At 33.5% G+C, this 21,583-nt stretch overlaps 2 protein-coding genes across 2 annotated transcripts; one reads left to right on the plus strand and one right to left on the minus strand.

Moving 5' to 3' along the window:
- Positions 1-4,772: 4,772 nt before the first annotated feature.
- Positions 4,773-5,354, minus strand: LOC145564752 (uncharacterized). The gene has a single exon (XM_081624964.1). It carries the CDS (start codon positions 5,352-5,354, stop codon positions 4,773-4,775), a length of 582 nt encoding a protein of 193 aa, XP_081481090.1.
- Positions 5,355-13,865: 8,511 nt separating this feature from the next.
- Positions 13,866-14,703, plus strand: LOC145563464 (uncharacterized). Its single transcript, XM_081623910.1, has one exon. It carries the CDS (start codon positions 14,003-14,005, stop codon positions 14,519-14,521), a length of 519 nt encoding a protein of 172 aa, XP_081480036.1. The 5' UTR covers positions 13,866-14,002; the 3' UTR covers positions 14,522-14,703.
- The last annotated feature ends 6,880 nt before the right edge of the window (positions 14,704-21,583 follow it).

The following is a 21,583-nucleotide window of genomic DNA, read 5'->3' on the forward strand; positions in this document are numbered from 1 at the left end:
GTCGTTATTATCATGGTCGCAAAAACAAAATATTACGACCGTTTGGCGGTTGCAGATTTTTAACGGTCGTTTAACCTATTTTCAACGACCGGTAAAAAAACGATCGCAAATATTAAAAATTGCGACCGCCTTATGAAACGGTCGCAATTATTGAATTTAGTGACCGCCATAAGCCGTCGCTAAAAGTATTAAAAAAAACAAAAAAAAAAAAGAAAAAGACCCACCCATCCACCCTTAACCCAGAACCCACCCAAACCAGAACCCACCCAAACCACGCACCACCACTACCCTTCTTAAACAACCACTACCCGCCTCCGCCACCCTCTACCCACCATCACCTTCGCCCACCTTCAACCACCAATACCCACCACCACCTACCCACCTTAAACCCAGAAAAACAGAAAAAGAAAAAAAAAATCACCTACATAATTTTGAACAAAAAGCAAACAAAAATGAAATAAAACATCATTAAACAATCTATGAAATTCGAACACATAAAGAACAAATTCGAGCAAATAAAATGCATAAAAATTATATAAAAAAAATCGAACAAAAATTAAATAAAAAAATTCGAACAAAAATGCACAAAAATTAAACCAAAAAACGAACAAAAATTAAATAAAAAAATCGCCCAATAATTATACCCAAAAAAAATTAAACCCACAATTCGAACAAAAAATTTGACAAAAAAATCAAACAAAAAATCTATGAAATTCGAACAAATATAGAACAAATTCGAACAAAATTATGAAAAACTCGAAATAAAACCAAAATCAAAGAAATTCGAACAGAAAAGCAATTAAAAATCGATAACAAAATCAAACAAACATGGATATTTGAACGGAAAACGAATTTCAACCAAAAAATTCAAAAATAAACAAAATTTTCAAAAAAATAAACATACCTTTCATAATATATCTTCCTCTTTAGGTTTATATAGTTAAATTCGACCAAGAAAACTCCAGATCTGGAATTTTTAAGGTCGAATTTGACCATGAAAAACCATAACTCGTTTGTTGAAGAAATCCGAACACCATAATTTGTTTGTCGACGAAAATACGTACACCAAAACTACAGCTCTGAAAAAAATGAAGAAGAAAAAGAGAATGAAGATGGAGGGGCGTGAGAAGCGAACGAAAATGGAGAAGTCAGAAGAAGAAGAAAGGAAATAAAAGAAGTAAGGATAGAGAAGAAAGAGATGGAGGAGCGTGAGAAAGAGAAGTAAGAAGGAAAGAGCAGGAGAGAGAAAAGAAAGAGGAGGGGTGAGCGGCGTGAGGGAGTGTGAAGTAGATTAGGGTTTGTGAATAAGGTATGCTTTTATACCGTATTTTTTTAATTAAAAAAAAGGGTCTTTTACGACCGTCTTTACCGGTCGCAGATTATGATTATTTACGACCGTCTCTTTGACGGTCGCAGATTATGAAGTTTACGACCGTCTCTTTGACGGTCGCAGATTATGAAGTTTACGACCGTCAGAGACGGTCGCAGATTTTGACATTTGCGACCGTCTCTTTGACGGTCGCAGATTATGACATTTACGACCGTCTTTGACGGTCGCAAACGATTTATTTTAATTTGGAATTATTTTTATTTGTTCAAACATCCTAGCGACCGTCTAAAAGGCTAAAAACGGTCGTAAAACGGTCGCAAATTTGCGACCGTTGTCAAAGCAGTCGTAATATTGCGACCGCATAAAAAACGGTCGCAAAATATGAATTTTGCGACCGTTTTTCAGACGGTCGTAAAAAAACGGTCGCAATTTAGCCGAATTTTAGTAGTGTAATTCAGCTTTCCCAAATCCTTGATACTGAAAGTCTTGTGCAAGTGAGTCTTTAGATCAGAGATTGATTGTTCATTAGATCCTGTGATGATAATAGCATCAACATAACCAGCAACTAAAATAATATCATCTGCATTTTTCTTCAGAAAAAGGGAATAATCATTTTTAGATTGATAAAACCCCTGAAACTGCAATTCTTCCACCAGTCTGGCAAACCATTGCCTGGATGCCTGTTTAAGGCCATACAAGGACCTTTTAAGCCTGCAAACATGTCCTGCAGGAGCATCAACACCTTCTGGTATTTTCATATAAACCTCTTCATGAAGAGTGCCATGGAGAAAAGCATTATTGATATCTAGCTGGAACAACTTCCAATTGTTCTGTGCAGCCAAAGAGATTAAACACCTAATAGTTGCCATTTTAACAACAGGTGAAAAAGTTTCTTCATAATCAACCCCATATTTTTGGGTGAAACCCTTTGCAACAAGCCTGGCTTTGTATCTTTCAATACTACCATCAGCATTCTTCTTGATTCTGTATACCCATTTGCAGCCTATAGCCTTCTTCCCTTTAGGTAATATAACAATGTCCCAAATGTTGTTCTTGTCAAGAGTAGAAAGCTCTTTGTCCATAGCTTCTACCCAAGAAGGATCAAGGGTAGCCTCTTTATAGCAACTTGGTTCAGCAAGAGATTGATGAACTGTAATTTCCAACTATTTCTTCTCAGGAAGAGAATCAAAAGAAACAAGATTGCACCAGTGATCAGTTGCAGCAAGACAGTAATCAGAAAAATGAGCTGGAGGTTTACTGATTCTAGAAGATTGTCTGAGTGGATTTTCAGCTGGAATATCTGAAGAGTTTGGTAAAATAGTAGTAGAAATAGAATTTGAAAGAATTTGTTGAGAATTGGAAGAATTAGAAGAAGAAGAAACAGGAACAAGATCGGTAAGTGTCCTGTCATCAGAAAATATATCAGGAATATCAATTGGATTTTGAGAAATAGGAGTGGTGACAGGAAGAAAGAATTTATTGACATAATTTTTGTGTGGAGAGGAAGAGAAATGGAAAGGAAAATGTTTCTCATAAAAAATGACATCCCTAGATATAATGACTTTGTTTGTGGCTAGGTTTAGAACTTTATAGGCCTTTTGATTTGGAGGATAACCTAAGAAGACACAAGGAGTAGCTCTAGGATCAAGTTTAGTTCTATGAACTTTAGATGTGGACACATAACAAAGACAACCAAAAACTTTCAAATGTGAAAGGGTTGGAGCAGAACCATATAGTCTTTCATAGGGTGTGAGAGAATCAATAGACTTTAGTGGCATTCTGTTAATCAAGTAAGCAGCTGCCATTATGCAATCACCCCAAAAACGAGCTGGAACTTTTGACTGAAAATATAGAGCTCTACTAGTTTCTAAAAGATGTTTGTGTTTTCTTTCAACCACCCCATTTTGCTGGGCTGTGTCACTGCAAGACTTTTGCTGTAAAATACCATGCTGCAAAAACAATTGTTTCATGCTACCTTCTGTAAGATCAGGAGCATTGTCTGATCTTACAGTCAAAACTTTGGAAGAAAATTGAGTATTCACATAAGTGAGAAATTGACTCATAACAGACACTGAATCACTTTTATTTTTCATGAAATGAACCCAAGTCATTCTTGAAAAGTCATCTACTATAGTGAGAAATTGGTTACAACCAGTGTGTGTAGCATGAGTGTATGGTCCCCATACATCTATATGAACAAGCTCAAAAGGCTTACAAGATTTTATTGAGCTAGTAGAAAAGGAAAATCTAGACTGTTTAGCTAGAGGACAGATTTGACACAAATTTTCTGCCAGACAACCATGTATATCAGTGCCTTTTATTGACTTTACTTTGTCAAAAGACATATGACCTAAACGAAGGTGCCAAAGTTTAGCTTCCTCAAATGCAATTAAACTATAATTCTCAAGTTTAACAGCATTGGTTCCACTCAAATGTTCTTCTGTGAGACTGTATAATCCTCTGTCCAATCTACCAAGCACTATTGGACTGATCAAAGAAGGGCCCTGAAGCAAGCATGTATCATTAGTAAATGATACAGATCCTGAAATGTCTTTACATAGCTTTGATATAGAAATCAAGTTAAACTGAAAACCAGGAACATGCAAGACATTTTTAAGAGTAATGCCTGATTTGAGTAGAATAGTTCCTGTATTCTCAACTTTTAATTTCTTTCCATCAGGTATTGTTATAAATCTCTCACAATCAATCTTTGAATGTGAATCAAATGCTGAAATATCAGCACACATGTGATCTGAGGCTCCACTATCTAAAATCCATTTAGGAATTAGAGAAGAAGCTAGACAGAAGTTACCTGCCAAGTGAGAAGTTGCTGCTAAGCCAAGGGAACTTGAACCTCCTGAGAGTTCACCTTGCTCAGCAGCCTGCTGTTTCTCAAGGTACTGCACAATTTGTTTATGCTGATCTTGTGTTACTGACAAATTGACAAGATCTGCTGACTTAGAAAAACTAGCTGAGCTGATGCTGCAACTCTTTTCCCTTTGTTCTTGAAATCAGATGGATATCCATGCAGCTTGAAACACTTATCTCTGGTGTGATTTCTCATTTTGCAATAATCACAATAGAGGTTGTTTCTTGTGTAAACAAAATTTCTTGTATTTGAACCTCCTGAGCTAGAATCAGGTATTTGTCCCGCTCCTCCTTGAGAGTAAGAAAATCTTTGTCCTGCTCCTCCTTGAGAGTAAGAAAATCTGTTGTTGCTGAATTGATTCTTACTGTCATTGAATTTCTTAGCATAAAATGCTGCTGATTCTGAGTTTTGATGAGACTTGATGTTACTCAAGTTCATATGAGTCTGCTCTTGGAGTAACAAACTGTATGCCTTAGATACAGTTGGAAGAGGATTCATCATAAGAATAGTACTCTTTGTATGAGAATATTTGTCATGAACTTTCATCAGAAAGTGAATAAGCCTCTGATTTTGCTAAGACTTGAGTAATTGCTGTGTCAAATTGCAATTACAACCAGTACATACACAAACAGGCAACGGATTTAATCCATCCAATTGATCCCATAGTTGCTTAATTCTAGTGTAAAACTCAGGAATACCTTCAGAATCACTCTGAGAAATGTCAGCTATCTGTTGTTGCACTGAGAACAGCTGAGGTCCAGAAGATTGACTGAATCTCTCTTCTAAATCCTGCCAAATCAACCTTGCAGTCTTCAAGTAAAGAACACTTCGAGCAATTGAAGGATCAAGTGAGTTCAGAATCCAGGAAATCACCAAATTATTCACTCTAACCCAGATTTTGAAGTTTGGAGAATTATTTGAAGGTTGATTCAAACCTCCATCAACAAAACTCAATTTTTTTCTAGCTGATAATGCAATGATCATAGATCGTTTCCAGTCATTAAAACTGCTTCCATCAAACACAATATTGACTAATTTTGAAGTTGACAAATCTGAATTGCTCAAATAATAGACTGAATTTGGATTTTGTGTAGGATCGTTCTCTACATTTGCATCTGGATTTGTAGAATTATTTCCAGAATTTCGAGGTGCCATTGTTGAAGTAAATTGATCAGAAAATCAAGAAATATCAATTGAGAATCTGAAGACAAATTTAGAAAGAAGAACAAAGGAATTTGAAGAAGATAATGCAGAATTTTTGATCAAAAACAAGCAAAATTCTGCTCTGATACCATGTTGAAGTTCATCAGTTGAACTTCGACTTGGAGAATTATTCTCCAGAAAATTAGAGAGGAAAACAAAACTTGATGAAGAAGATAGAAGTTTATTATGATTGAATGAATAGAATTACAGCAGAAGAAAAGCTTTTATACTAGAGTTAGTTACAGATTCTAACAAACTCTAACAACTTTTCTAACAAACTGAAAACTGAGCTGTAATATTAATTGCTGAGCTGTAATTCTGTTGCTGCTGTTGCTTCATTATGCTGAGCTGTCTACTGACTCGTGCTATAGGTTCCAACACTAATACTCTATATCCATCCAAATTTATTATATTTTGCATAATATAGTTACATTGTAATGTTACACATGCATTACGTACCAACTTGCACAAAATATCTTAATTGTCCGATTTGTAATTTCAAAGAAAAAAGAGAAAGACTAATTCAAGATTAACACGTACTAGGGCCTGTTCACATTTAGTGAATTGAGTTGAACTGGACTGAACTGAACTGATTGGAGCTGAACTGAACTGAACTGATTAGAGCTGAACTGAACTGAACTGAACTGAATTGAGCTGAAATGAATATTTTATGAAAGAGGAAAATTAAGAGCTGAACTGAACTGAACCGATTGGAGCTGAACTGAACTGATTATAGCTGAACTGAACTGAAATTAAGTAAATGTGAACAGACCCTAAGTCTTCACCAAAAAAAATAAAATAAATAAATAATAAATAAATAAATAAATAAATAAGATTAACACGTATTAGTATAAATTCCGAGCTTAGAACAAGTATAATGATTAAATTTAAAGCGTACAAGAGTAAATATGTTACATTACTACTCGTCGTTATTTCAAATATAATTTCGTTAATTAATTTGTTGTTTCTCATTAAATTAAATGTATAATTTCCCATGCTAACCATACTCGTTCAATTTAAAGTAAGAATTCATCTCATGTTAACTATACGTCTATATTCATCCAACTAAGAATTCAAAAAAAAAAAAAAAAAAAAAAAAACTGATGGGGATTAGATGTGAAATTTTAAATAATGAAGGGATAATACAATATTTTAACGAGTTTTATATATTTCACTTAATTTATATACCCTTCTATTCACATGTGGACTATTTTATTTCTGTGACAGATAGATGAAGTATCAAATTCGATACGGTAATAATTATCTTAAGTCAACTAATATATAATTTCAATCTTATCAGTATAAATATTTAATCAATCCTGAAGATTTTTATTTTATTATACAAAAATAAACTTCCACACTAAAGCATCTCATGCTTCATACCAATTTTCCTCCTTATATTTTCTCAACAATAATTGAAGAAAAAAGAGGTGATGCATTAAGTAGCTAGAAAAAGTGCATTTACATGATCTTCGTACAAAAAAGAAAAGAAAAGAATGATACGGAGTACATTATTAAAATTAAATTATTACAAAAATACATAAAAAAAAAATAAAGCAAATCTTATTCTAACTACCTAAATTTTGTTACGCCGTATTTTTATGATGTACTTGTATTTTTCCTTTGTAAAAAGTTTCCACTATAGCCGTACCAAAACGTGATTTCATTATATTGCGCAACATTCTTACTTACGTTGAAGCTTCCTTCAAGAAAGGTAATCTCATATGATTATAAGTTTGACTCTACTACTAATGCACTACTTTATTACATAAAAGGCAATAAAATGTTGCTTTCATAAATTCATACTTTATCCTATGAACTTTTTGACTATTTTTTCTTTCCGTTCAATTTCCATTTGATACTTGGTAATCACTCACTTATTAGTCTAATAAAAACGCCCATTGTTTTTAAAAAGCGGCTTATGTAACGGATTACGCTTCATTAGTGGCTTATGTAACCTATTACGGAATAATCATTGATTTTCAAGAATTAAAGTATTAAAATAAGTCTTGAATCTATTTGCCTCCTATGATGAAAGGTTAAACCTATTTTTAGTGTCTATTCCATTTATGTTTACTTTTCATAGCACTAAATAAAATTAAATATTCTAATACTTGTAACCTAAACCATTATGTAATCTTTATTTCGTCAAGATTATAAAATTCTCCTTCATTTGCTATTACATTGTTAGTGAATCACGTAAATATATGTCATGCGTGTATTTAACGTTGTTCTTCCTTAATTTTTCTTATACCGGTCGCAAAACATAAAACTTAGGAATAAAAACAGTGGATTACAAGCGAGGATAATACAGCTTAGTAATGTTTGTTAAGTGTCGGGGAAATAAGGTGCAGAAGTCTCATGACAAACAGCTATTTGTAAAACTGGCTTAATTAGTTGGGTGGTTTTATTATAAAGAAATAGCGTAATTAATTTTAGGAGTCCCATGGTTTAAGTAGCGTGTCTTGCGACCTATATCACGTGAAAGTTATCCCTCTTTAGGTTAGTGGTACCAATGGATTAACGCGTTGCATGTTGTTATACCATGAAAGACATGTACTACTTTAATTTTTTCTGTTTTATGCGTTACGTATTCAAATTAATTTAATTAATACACTTAAATGTGAGTTACAGAGAGTGAGTGTGAGGACTGAGGGTGAAGGATCCAAGCTATATATTGGAAGTTGGAACTCGACAAATATAAGTGTTTGTGCAATTTTGTAGCTTGTCATTTAGGATATTAATGTCAGGATCGGATCCATCGATAGTTCTTAATTATGCGTTATGTGTACTTGTATATGAGCGATTTTTAAAATGGGATTTTCTATTCGTTTTATATTAATGTATTATGAAATGTAATGTTTAGAGTTACGATACATTTATCAGGTGTTTGTCTTTATGTTCAAGAGAAAATATAAAACAAATAAAAGTGCGTCTTATGTGAAAAGTTCTTTGTTATCTGAAAAATTGAGCCAATTTGTTGAAATTTATCTGAAAGTAATATGTTGAAGAATAGACCTCTCAAGTATGTCATTCTATTCTCTCCTTCCCTAAATTTGTCATAATATTATTAATTCATTGATCAATTGAATTTTATGATGACATTTACAATAAAAATTTGATTTTCATAAATACATGCCAAATTAATTAAATAATTTTTTTATCAACAACCAAACTACAAAAGTTCACATTTGAAAGTTTATTATGCACTCAATCATGTAGTTGTTCCATACATAGTTCCTCAAGAAGTTAAAGTTTATCTAATACTCTTTATATGATTTATGCTTAAACATAAATTACGAATTGAAGATGATTACTATTTTCGAAATGCATATTAAGACTAATCTAACATGCCATAGTTGATAATTTTCTTACTCCCTCCGTTTCAATATGATAGTCCCATATGGAATCAATCACATAAAATAAAAAAAGGAGAATATTTGGAATCTAGCATTAAAGTAAAAAACAATTCATAAATAGTTTTTTTCTTATTTAATTTTTTTGATTTTTTTTTAGGAAAGCATTAGCCATAATTGCATAAATCAAGGGAGTAATTTCTTTACTTAGAGTCATGTCATTAATTCACAATCAATCGATCTAACCAATCAGAATTTACTATGTATAAAATAGGAAATAAAAACTAAGTTAAAAGTGGAATACATTGAACATGGGTAGATTTTTGTAAAACGCCCAAAATAATATATGAGACTAACAAATTAAAACGGAGGGAGTAATACATAGTATGTATTCCTATAGTCGATTTTGACACCAAATTAAAACAAATATTTAAAAATATCAAATCATATTAAAAATGTTTGCAAGTCACCTACATTATCATGATAACATTAGTCCAAAACACAACCTCTTATTGTCTATTAGGCCATTAAATAAATTAGAGTGAACAAAATACCGATGCGTTTGAAAAAGTATTATAGTCTCATACTCTCATGTATATTTCAGTTCAGTTTAGCTCTAATCACACTACAAGAAATAGGTCATTTTGCGACGGAAACCTTGCAACGGACTACAATTCCGTCGCAAAAAGGGTTAATTTGCGAGGGAATAAATTCCGTCGCAACTTTGCGACGGAAACAAACTTTTGCGACGGAAATTCCGTCGCAAAGTTTGCGACGGAATTTATTCCCTCGCAAAAGTTTGTTTGCGACGGAAATAATCGTCGCAAAACAATATTAAAAAAAAAATAAAAAAAAACATTTTGCGACGGATTCTGCGACGGAAATTCCGTCGCAAAAAGTTTTTAAATTTTTTTAAAAAAAACTGAAGTTTCGCTGAAGGAGAGAGAAAAAGAAAACGAAGAACAGAAAGAGGAAAGCGTAGAGAGAGATAGAGGAAAGCGTAGAGAGAGAAAGAAAATCCGGCCACTTCACCGCCGCTGTCGCCACCGGAACGACCGGAATCCGGCCACTCACACCTACTAACGCCCACCCCCTCCGTTCACTCCCACTCACGCGCACTCACGCCCACCCACGCCACCCCCTCCGTTCAAGCCCACTCACGCCCCTCCGTTCGCCGGCGGTGTGCAGCCACCACACCACCCTCCTTCCGGCAGCCGGATTTCCGCCACAACACCCTCAAATCCCGGTGAGTATTCCACTATCCCCCTTTGTTTTTGTTTTCAATTTAATTTTAATGTAAACCCTAACTTTTTCTAATTATGTTTTTTAATTTAATTTGTAACTAAATTTTATTATTTAATTACTTGTGTTTAGTGTAGTGTAGTTTAATTTATATTGCAATGTTAGAATTAGTTTAATTTTTAAGATATATTGCAATGTTAGAATTAGTTTAATGTATGTTAGTTTAGTTTAAAATATATGTTAGATTAGTTTATAATGTATGTTATTTTAGTTTAAAATATATGTTAGTTAGTTTATAATGTATGTTAGTTTAGTTTAAAATATATGTTAGATTAGTTTAAAATATATGTTAGATTAGTTTAAAATATATGTTAATTTAAAAATACATGTTAGTGTATGTATGTTTATTTGAATGTGGGTAATTGTGTGTTAATTATATGTGTTTCATCACTTGCTTTAAACTTGTTTAAATTAAACAATTATGGTATGTATGTTAATTATATATGTTCACTAAGATTTGAAAGCATTTGCATCTTCTTATTCCTAGATACCCGTTCAAGACATACACATTAGGAGTATGTCTTGAATAGTCCCCGGTTGGGACTGTCCTTTGACGTTTAATCTCACTTTAGGTGGTGAATGTATGCAATGTTTTTGATTCTATGGAATATCTTGGCGTCTCATTTCTCTACAATGTTTTCTGGGTACATATGTTGGTGTGTTTAATTACCTACATCGTGTACTTGGAGAACTGTAGGGATATGCTGTCGGATTTTCTATAGAATTGAAAACTAGGCATACATTCACTAGTGAGATAAGATGTCCAAGGATGGGTTAGGTTGGAGTGGTAAGGACCCCTGGATATATGTCATCTAAAACCTCATGTAGGTTAGATGTATTAAGGTCAAAAATAGGTTCATTAGATAACAAATGTGAGAAATAGGCAAGTTAGAACCAAAAACGCCCCATTTTCACCCAATTTTCCTAGTTTTAGGACCTAGTGAACCTATATTGCCACTTATGAACTATTTCAAGCCTCGAACTCAAGTAACTATGTTATTTAGGTGTATTATGGTCAAAAATAAGCTCATTTGATAACAAATGTGAGAAATAGGCAAGTTAGAACCAAAAACGCCCCATTTTCGCCCATTTTTTCTAGTTTTAGGACCTAGTGAACCTATATTGCCACTTATAAACAATTTCAAGCCTCAAACTCAAGTAACTATGTTAGTTAGGTGTATTAAGGTCAAAAATAGGTTCATTAGATAACAAATGTGAGAAATAGACAAGTTAGAACCAAAAACGCCCCATTTTCACCCAATTTTCCTAGTTTTAGGACCTAGTGAACCTATATTGCCACTTATGAACTATATCAAGCCTCAAACTATTGGTTCTCATTCTTTATTTTTATTTCTGCATTGTATATCCTTTGTTTGTTACAGGAGGCGTACCAACACAGACAGGAGGAATCAAGAACCCAGGGTTCCCAACTGTCTGAAAATGAAATTTTCTTTGAGGCGGCTGGTGGTCGTAATAAGAAGGGTCGTGTTAGAGGTCTTGGTGTTGGTGCTGACTTGTACTACGGCACATCTAGGGGACGAGGATCGGGTTCTTCCAGCCAATACGTACCGTCGGTCATAACTCAAATGCAGGAAAACTTCCACAAGGAGTTGAATGAGAGGGTGGAAGCAATTGAGAGCCAGATCGATAGCCGTGTGGCGGAACAGCTCGATGCTCGAGTGGAGGCTCGAGTGGCAGAACGGATGGCTGAAATCGAGAGGAAGAACAAGGAGTTCTTAGAGGAGTTAGCCAGTAGATTTACAGGATTGACCACTCCTTTCACTTGTTCTACGATTCAGCCTCAGATTCGAGACCCCAGGAACGACCCGGGTGGTGGTGGTGGTGGTGGTGCAGGCCAAGGACAGCCAGCTTGTGTTTAGTTAGGTGTCATTTTTCGATTTTTGTATATGGATGACATTGTAGTTTAAAAAATTATATCATGTACCGTACTTGGTAGTTACGGCTACGTGTTGTATATATTTGAATTATGTTAGGGCGTGGACTTTTTGACTGAAATTATTTTAAATGCACGTATTTTATTAAACAGGATTGCATGAATACAGGTTCCAGGAAAACAAAACAAAATACAAAAAAATTAAACAGGATTGCAGGAATACAGGTTCCAGGAAAAAAAAACAAAATACAAAAAAAAAAAAAATTAAAATTACAATAACTTTGCGACGGAATGTAATTCCGTCGCAAAATGGAGTATTTTGCGACGGATTATTTTCCGTTGCAAAATTTGTGACGGACTATTCCGTCGCAAAAGAATCCATTTTGCGACGGAATTACATTCCGTCGCAAAATTTGTGACGGAATATTCCGTCGCAAAATGATTCCTCTTGCTACGGAATTTTCGTCGCAAATGTTGTTTTCAGCTACAACTACCTTTCCGTCGCAAAATCCGTCGCAATTCGTTTTGCGACGGATATTCCGTCACAAAAGGACTGTTTGCTACGAAAGTTCGAGCGACGCCATGCCTGTGACGGAAATCCGTCGCAAAGTCACTTTGCGACGGAATTTTGCCAGTTTGCGACGAATTATTTCCGTCGCAAAACGGCCCTTTTCTTGTTGTGTCAGTTTAGTTTAGCTCCAATCAGTTTAGTTTAGTTTGTTCAGTTCAGTTTCTAATTTCCTTCTCTCATAAACAATTCTTTTCAATTCAGTTCAGTTCAACTCCAATCAGTTCATTTCAGTAAATCAGAACAGATTAGATAATTTAGTAATTATGTTTAATATTGATGAAGAACATAAACTTTAAATCTCATTTAGTAATCCTAAACACGCACATAATTACGTGCTGGGATCACATATGCTATGTATTACATCAATCAAAATAAAATTCCAATACAAAAAAAGTGTATGAACAATCGAACTTAAAATTTGTAAGAAAGTTCTACAGTTTCAACCCCTTATCTTCTTGGTAACTTCTCTATTACATCATCTACATAATTATATCCTTTGTCGTCAACTCTCCATACGTTACCATCACAGAATAGTAAATACCCAAAATATCCAAAAAAAATTTCCCTAAATTGTTTTTCTCCAGTTCGTACTGTAGACATAATTACTTAATTGAATTACGTAATTAATAAGTATAATTATTTATTGACCAGTAACAGCCAAATCAACACCCTAATACTCGTAATAACATAATGATGTGTCAATGTGTCAAATATGTGAAAATATAAATTTACTCCGTATAAAATTGTGCATGGTCCAAATTAAAGAAACTATTAATATTTTATTGGATTACTTTCTCTGTTCTTTTTTAGTTGACACTGATTTTTTATCACGTTTACCAATTCAATGATTACTTTTAACAATTAATATCTTTAACTATTATCAACATGTAAAAGTTACAAACAGTTAATATCACTTCTTATTAAATTTATATTAAGACAATTCAAACACAATCCCACATAATCCTACAAGTAGAAAAATACTCGTATAATTTACACTATCATTGAGAAGTTTGTGAATAGTATTAACAGATTGTCTGTCAACTAAAAAAAAAAAAAAAATACAAGTAATTTGTATAGAGTAATGTCAAAAATCAAAATGTACTCCGTTTTAAAATTTAAAATCCAAAAAAGAGCATGATAAAAAATCTCTACTACAGTACATACGACTTTTACTGCTGAACAAATTTCGATTACATACACCCTGGCGTCAACTTATTTCCAGCTTGTCACTATTTCCTCACCCCACCCCACCCCTCCTTCCTCCTCACGTCTACTCTTCTTTTCTCTCTCCTCCATTCCTTCCTCTATATATACCCCTCTTTCTCTTCTTTCCCTCATTACCATTCATTTCCCAACTCAAAAAAAAAAAAAAAACAACATTTACAAACCTTTGAACATTTTATTTTACTACTTACAATTACAACAACTAAAAGAGAGAATTGTGATATCATTGTGATAACAATTATATTTTACAATTATGGGTATATGTTCGTCTTGTGAATCGACCTCAGTCGCAACAGCAAAGCTTATACTAGAAGATGGAAGACTAGAAGAATTCTCCTACCCTGTTAGAGCTTCATACCTTCTTTCCAAAGATCCCAATGTGTTCATTTGTAATTCGGATGAGATGGATTTTGATGGATTTGTTTCGGCTGTTCGGGCTGAAGACGAGCTTCAGCCCGGACAGCTTTACTTTGCGCTACCATTGGCTAAACTTAGCCGCCCGATTCACGCGGAGGATATGGCGGCACTCGCTGTTAAAGCGAACGCCGCTCTTTTGAAGAGCCGCGCTGGGGGGAAGTGCGGGTGCCGGAAGAAGGGTAGGTTTTTCGGGGGTGGGGAGAAAGAAGAGAGATCTTCTGCCAAGGTAGCGGACGTAGGGTCCGCTGCTGGCAGAAGAATGAAAAATATTGGGAACCGAAATCGGAACCAGAGTAATGGGATTAATGGAAGGAGAATGATTTCTGTGGGTAATTTAAGCGCAATTCCTGAATGAATTGGAATGCAAATCAAAATTGGGAATGAGAATTTTTAGATTAGTTTTGTGTAAATAGGTTGATTAATTGTATAATTATTAGATGATTAGTGGTTCAATTTACCAATTTTGATCATGGATGGTTTAGCTTAGCCCACAATTTTGTTCGTTATTGGATTAATTTTAGTGAAATTACTCAACTATTTCATTATTTTGTCGTATATATGGTTCATTTTCCAGAATTACGGGAATTTTGATTAGTTTATTATAGTGAATTGCTTAAACGGAAACTGCATATTCTATTGAAGCTTTTCTAACAACTTTTTGAAAAGTCCTTCGACAGTTGGAATAGTTGCGAGATTATTTACATAACATAGCATTAACTCGGAGTTTAAGACGTTTGAAATTCAAAGTTTACCTGTAGATGATATTGTATTTAAGTCTTTTTGAGTTATCACAGTTTATATTAGCCAATCACAAGTCATTTTACGACTAACTTTCGTTGTTGTTATTAATGATACGGAGTATTAAATTGAATTTAATATTAGTATATTTATATATTGGCAAACTGGAAAGGGGACCGAAGAACAAAAAGAAGGGTATTTTAGAATACAACATGCATTATTCTTGCCTAAATTAACGTTTCCGGCAATGCATTAAAACAATTTACTCAATTCTTAAGCAAATGATAAACTATAAAATAAGTATAATTTCAATGATTATCAAGAACGATTCATATATAATAATACACTTGGTTTATAATATTAACTTAATTAGGAGTATATAATCGTATACTAAAAAGACGATAATGCATGTTATCGATAGTTACAACTTGTAATTAATGATTAATGAAATCATACATTAGATACACATAATGGCCGGACCACCGATTGTACTCTGGTCCCCCTCTATGCATGTAATTAGGTAATATATCCAACATGGTGGACACATTATTTGACAAATGCTATAGATTAATAATTAACATACCTAATAATTATAATTTCACTAAATTAGCACACCTAATAATATCTGGTAAGTAGTTATGGTTGAATGCATGTTCACATGCAATTCGTTATTGTTAGAAATATTCCGGCCAATCACTCAATATAAAAGGAAGAAAATGTAATCGGTTGAGACGACATATACATGTGGTTAAGTAATACTGTACTCTGTAAAAATAACTCCCTCCGTGCTCCGTCGTTCAAAAATTGTCCCATATTTCGTTTTTCACATTTTCAAGAAGCATGTGTAAGTTTAAGGCTTTATTCACATAAATGATGATATGAAAAGAGAGCAAGTGTGGTTGCAATTGAAAAATTTACTAATTAAAAATAAACAGCAAAGTATTTTATCGAGTAGAATGAAAGGCTAAAGAAAATTATTTGTCATGCTATTGGATAACTCTTATTTGGTGAGGCGGTTATAAGATGCAATTCAAATTGAACTCTTATATTTGAGCTGGAAGTTCAATATGAATTTACAAACCCTTTGTTCGACAAATGTAGTTGCATTGTTAGCTTCATTTTTAATAGTAGTTATTAACGGTTGTATATTAGATTTTAGCAAGCAATCTAGTTTGTAATACATGTAGGTTTTGTTCCTTATGTTAGAGTTATTTGTTAAATACAAAAAGTAAGTATAGCCTATATTATAATTGACTTAATTAAGGGTTAATGAAGAATCTAGTATAGTCAAGTATAATCCACCGCTACAATTAGTTTACACAGTCTACTACTCTACTTTACAACTCCAACTAGGTTACATCCTAATAAAATCATATGAAAATAAGATAAGCAGCCTCTTAACTTTATACGAGTAAAATTTTTAATACTCTCATCTTTTATTAACACGATATATTTACACCTTCTTTTTTAGGAAGACCATACCGCAACATACTCAACATGCAATCTAATCTGACACACAAAAATGAGAATATAATTAAAGATAGTGAACAATTACCCTACTGGCTACAGCTACTGAGCTAGCTCAATTTCTACGAGTAAGATTCGAATTCCAACGTCTCTATTCATTCACAATAAAATCTACTCCTACTTGTATAATTTGTATTATCGATCGTCTTGTACTGTGCTAACAAAGCTACTGGTACGTATCACATACTCAAGTAGAAAAAGATTGGTACAAGAGCATTAAGTTTATTCCCGAAAATAGCAAAATAAGACAAATTATGGATGGGACCATTACAATTTAGCATTGCCAATAGTATTGCAAAATCTTGGAATTGATGATGAATGACGAACGATGAACTATTACTCGTAGATTATAGTGGATTCCAGCTTTCTTCAACGTATTATGGACTTGAATTGAGTTTATATTGAATCATTTGAGTCCGTCCTATTTTCAGTATAAGCTGGCATGCTGTAGACTGTAGTCACGGACTTTTATGTTTACGTACATTTTATCTTTTGCTTTCCATTTATCACGAGTACAAAAGATTAATCAACTATGGATGGATCGGACTAGTCGGAGTAGATATTGGATAAAATTAGGACTGTTTTATTGATCAATTGGATAAACCAGTTGGTGTACAAGGGTCTACATCATCATCATATAAACTAAAAAAGGGTAATGCTATTGGTTCTTAATATGGTCCATGATTATGATGGTTTAAGAGAAACTGATAGAGTATGAATCATAATCTTGGTAAGCTTTTGGTTGAGGCCCAGGATTATGTTTCATATTCTATCACGCCCCTCACACGAGAGATCATTAGGCTTGAAGTGTGGATGCAACTAACATGGGCCCTCCGTATAAATCGCTCACATTAAGCATCACTTAGGCTAATAGTAAAGATTGTATCTCATTAAGTCATAACGTTGTGGGATCAATTCCTACCAAAGACACTTGAGCCAGCATGAATTTCAAATTTAACGGCCTTGTGTGCTCACCTTATTTAGGTTGACATGTGTGAGATTTCAATTTAGTAGAGCGTATTTTCCTTCTAAAGGAAAAAAACTGCTAAAAATAACTTGTGGCTAGTTTATTACGAACCAAAATCATTTCGCAAATAAATAACCCAAGTAACCTCTTAGCTAGGTTGGCTGTCTTAAACATCCTCTACAACATCGTACGTATACATTTTTCTTTTGCAATGTAAAATAGACAAAAGCTATGAAATTGTTTGCGTTCTCTTAAACCATGGAAAAAAAAAAAATGGAAAGACAATTAGACAAATGTGGGTCGAAAGCATGTCTGAATCTTTGAATTCTTTGGCTAGATGACCAACATTTACAAAATGCTTGGTACTATAGAACATTGATAATCAATAATCAATATGCATGGGTGTTTTTAGTAGGTGGCTTGTCTCCAATTGTCATTTATCAGCGTCTCATCACTGCTTCAGTAACATTTGTGTGTGTCTCATAGCTAATTAGTATTAGCTCTATTTATGTATTCATTGAATTATGCTCGTCCATGACATATAACAGTAACCTTGTAATTATAACATAAATAAAATGTGACAACACTAATATAATCTTTAAGGACGACTAGGCCATTTTACATAACATGGAGTTAACATTAGCAAGCTATTAATTTTAGTTTTATTAAACATCTTAAATTATTTATGAGTTACCAACTACGCGACTAACTCAAACAACCAATGTAAACATGTTTGTGAAATTCTTACTCCGTATACAAGGATAAGAGAATGAGGTCGAAACTTAATAGGCGAGTGAGAGCTGAGATGCACAATGTAGAGGAAAAACATCAGAAAATCAAAATGTCAAATCTACACAACATTGTGTGGATTGAGAACAACATCATATCAAACATCAACTATAGTTCTAAAACTGATCCATCTCAAGCTGGTCCATAAAATTATACGAGTACTATTACCGTATTGCTCTCAAAGACCGGATCCATTCTTAAGTTTTTGTGTTAAATTCAGTCAATTAAAGTCCCCTTCAATTCCTAACAAAAACAAATTCCAAATTATCCGGATGATACAAGTACTACTGTACATAATTTCTTTGAATCTTCATTATATAAGCTTAATTAACAGCCTCAAACTTACGGTTTCTTTGAATATTCCTCGAAAGCCTATGATTATGTGTGGAGGAAAATTAGATTCTTCAAGTTGTAAAAATTCAATTGGATATCATTACATGTAAATATGTAATGTGAACATATATAGTCTTTGTTGTTTTTTTGTTGATAGTTAAGGGCTTTTTTGCTATTGTTTTGGAATTTTCCCTTCTCATTCGTTAGAAATGTGATAGAATTCCTCTCAACAAGACAACCACTTTTATTGGTTACATACAAAAGGTTCAAAAATCGTCTTTTTAAATCAAAATTTTTTTGTTTAAGTTTGTACAGAGTATAAATCTATTATCACCAAACAATACATGTAAGCATTTTATATTAATAAAAATAATACTACTTCTGATTTTTTTTAGTTGCAATTTTGGGGTATTATTTGAGAGATATAAAATATTCCAAAGTTACAACTAAAAAAATTGAAGGTAGTAATATAATTAGGAGTATTTCATAAAGATAAAGGCCTGTTACTTCTTTAGTTCTATTGTTATAATCCCTTCGTTTCCAAATAATGTATATGTACCTATTTGTTGGGGTGTGAATGTAAGATGGATAAAATCGAGAAACGTCAATAACTTGAACAAATGGACCAATAAACTATACTTCGGGACTATTCACTTCAGCTTAATTCAAGTTCAGTTTAGTTCATCTCCAATCAGTTAAGTTCCTAATTTCCTTCTCTCATAAAATATTCACTTCATATCATTTTAGTTCAATTCAGCTTCAATCAATTTAGTTCAGTAAAATGTGAACAGGCCCTTCGTATTAGGTATTAACTTTCCCACAAATTTGTGTGGACCAAAGGATTTGTTGGGCCGTGGTTATACGAAGTATTTCATTATTGATCACTCCAGTTGTAGCCCATCCTTTTTAACGCAAAAGATAACACAAAAACTTCGTACGAAGTATTAAAACTGTAGCTAGAGCAGTTAAAGATGCAACACAGAATTTTCTGTAACGAAAAGGCTACTCATGAGAGTGATGACTGATGTGGAACCGCGGCTCATCCTAGACCATTATAACATATATAAAATCAATGACATGGAAAAACAACTCTAGTCACATACTCTTATTTGTGACTAATTGATTACTTTTCTCGACTCTTGTATGATAGTATCCATTATCCTGTAATGTATACCCCTACTTTCATCTATCCGGGGCCGACTCAAAGATTTTGGGGTCTGTATTAAATACAATAGGTCACTCGATTGGAGTCGTCTTACTCTTAGGTGATCCGTGTAGGAATATGAATGAATTATTATGAACGGGATTTCCGTCCAAACAAAATATAAAAATTAAACACGTACTATCATTCAAATGTGGGTTCTCCTATAATGTTGTCGCTTTGGCGATGATTGATTTGAAATAATCTTAGCCCTCAACCCCCCTTACCAACCCACAACTCAAGGCCACAAAGCCAAGCCAATGCATTAAGCGAGCTCCCACATCTAGACGCGCAGGGCCAAGGAGTGAGCCCCGGCCCCCTAGCTAGATATATTATCATTGATATATGAATTTATTGCTAAACACCTAGAGAAAATAGCACACTACACACCATACATGCATGATTCAAAATCATTGAATTGGACCTGATAATGATGTGTCCTTCAACCTGGATAATAAACAACATGATTGTGGGTCTTGCAAATTAAATCAAAGGAATTTGTGGTTCTTAAAAAGTTGTAATTAAGAAGCCAGCTAATTTTGTAGGCACCTGATTCCCACCATCAGACTAGTATGATAATAGACCTTTGTCACCAAATGAGGAAACTAGATTAAATTCTTGGTGGTTTAGACTAGATAGAAGAGTAAAATTTCAATCCATTAGTTTTTTCCCATGAATGAAACATTAAATTTTATAGGGTGTGGAAGATATTGTTTGGCTGAATATGGAAAATCAAATTTTCAAAGGAAGTCCCATTTGTTAGGCCCTTGTTCTATTAGATTGAGTGAAGCTAATTAAGTTAAACTAATCTTCTTTGAAACGATTAAAACTAAACTGAATTGAAATGAATAGAGCTAAACTAAATGTCTAAATTGAACTAATAAATGGAGTCGAGCTGAATTGTGTTGAACTAAAATGGATTAATTCAACCAAAAGCTTAACCTGATGGTTGAGGCCCACGATCATGTTTTATACACTATCAGTATGCATAAAAATTGTGTGTGTTTGAAAGCCGTCATGAAGTTACAATAATAAATTATAAATGTTATTCCCAAAAAATAAAAAAAAAATAAAAAAAAGTAAAAAAAAAATTTTCCTACCATCAATTTATATAACCCTTATATGGTCAATTCGAGTAAAGTTGATGTGTACATTAATACTCATATTAATCAATGTCTCAAATTCAATTCTTGACTAAAAGAGCTCAATTCCAAATCTTAATATCTAGGGCTAGATCAATGAAGCACAATTGTACTTTATTCTAATTTATTATGAATCAAATAATTTCAAACTCAAACAAAAATAAAAACCCAAAAAAATTGACTGGGCTTAGCATTAGTATATAGAGTCTAAACAAACCCACTTGTATGACGAACTGGTCCATGCAAAACTATGTTAAAATCAATTTTTTTTAAATCTAGCTCTTATTGGACTCGACAAAAACGGGTCGGGTCAACCCGAGTACCCTGAATACCCACCCGAAAACAATTTCCTATAAATATGCTGAGTCAGGCTAATTAAGAATCTGACAATGTCTACCCAAATCGTGCAACATTAATCTAAGGAAGAAGACACACCAATATAATTTTATGATTATTATGCAACTTAATGCTATTGAGTAAATTCCAATTTTACAGGCAACAACTCCACTTTCATTAATTTAATCTTTAATCACTTGTCATCAATCGTCCTTAATTACCGGCCTTAGATTCAACTCTCCAGATCATTCTGTAACACCTTAATATATATTACTACTGCTACATAACGAATATATTTCTTACAAATTTCGTATATTATTTTCTCTCAAAACTTAAAATGGGTGGATGTGCTTCGTCTCAAAGGAACTACGGAAGAAAGTCTGG

This window comes from Chenopodium album, chromosome 10 (genome assembly GCF_948465745.1).
Source record: "Chenopodium album chromosome 10, dcCheAlbu1.1, whole genome shotgun sequence".
Taxonomy (NCBI): Eukaryota; Viridiplantae; Streptophyta; class Magnoliopsida; order Caryophyllales; family Amaranthaceae; genus Chenopodium; species Chenopodium album.

Bases quoted from the DNA above. Each gene is read 5' to 3' on its own strand.
- LOC145564752 (XM_081624964.1), bottom strand. From the start codon at position 5,354: ATGGCACCTCGAAATTCTGGAAATAATTCTACAAATCCAGATGCAAAT.
- LOC145563464 (XM_081623910.1), top strand. From the start codon at position 14,003: ATGGGTATATGTTCGTCTTGTGAATCGACCTCAGTCGCAACAGCAAAG.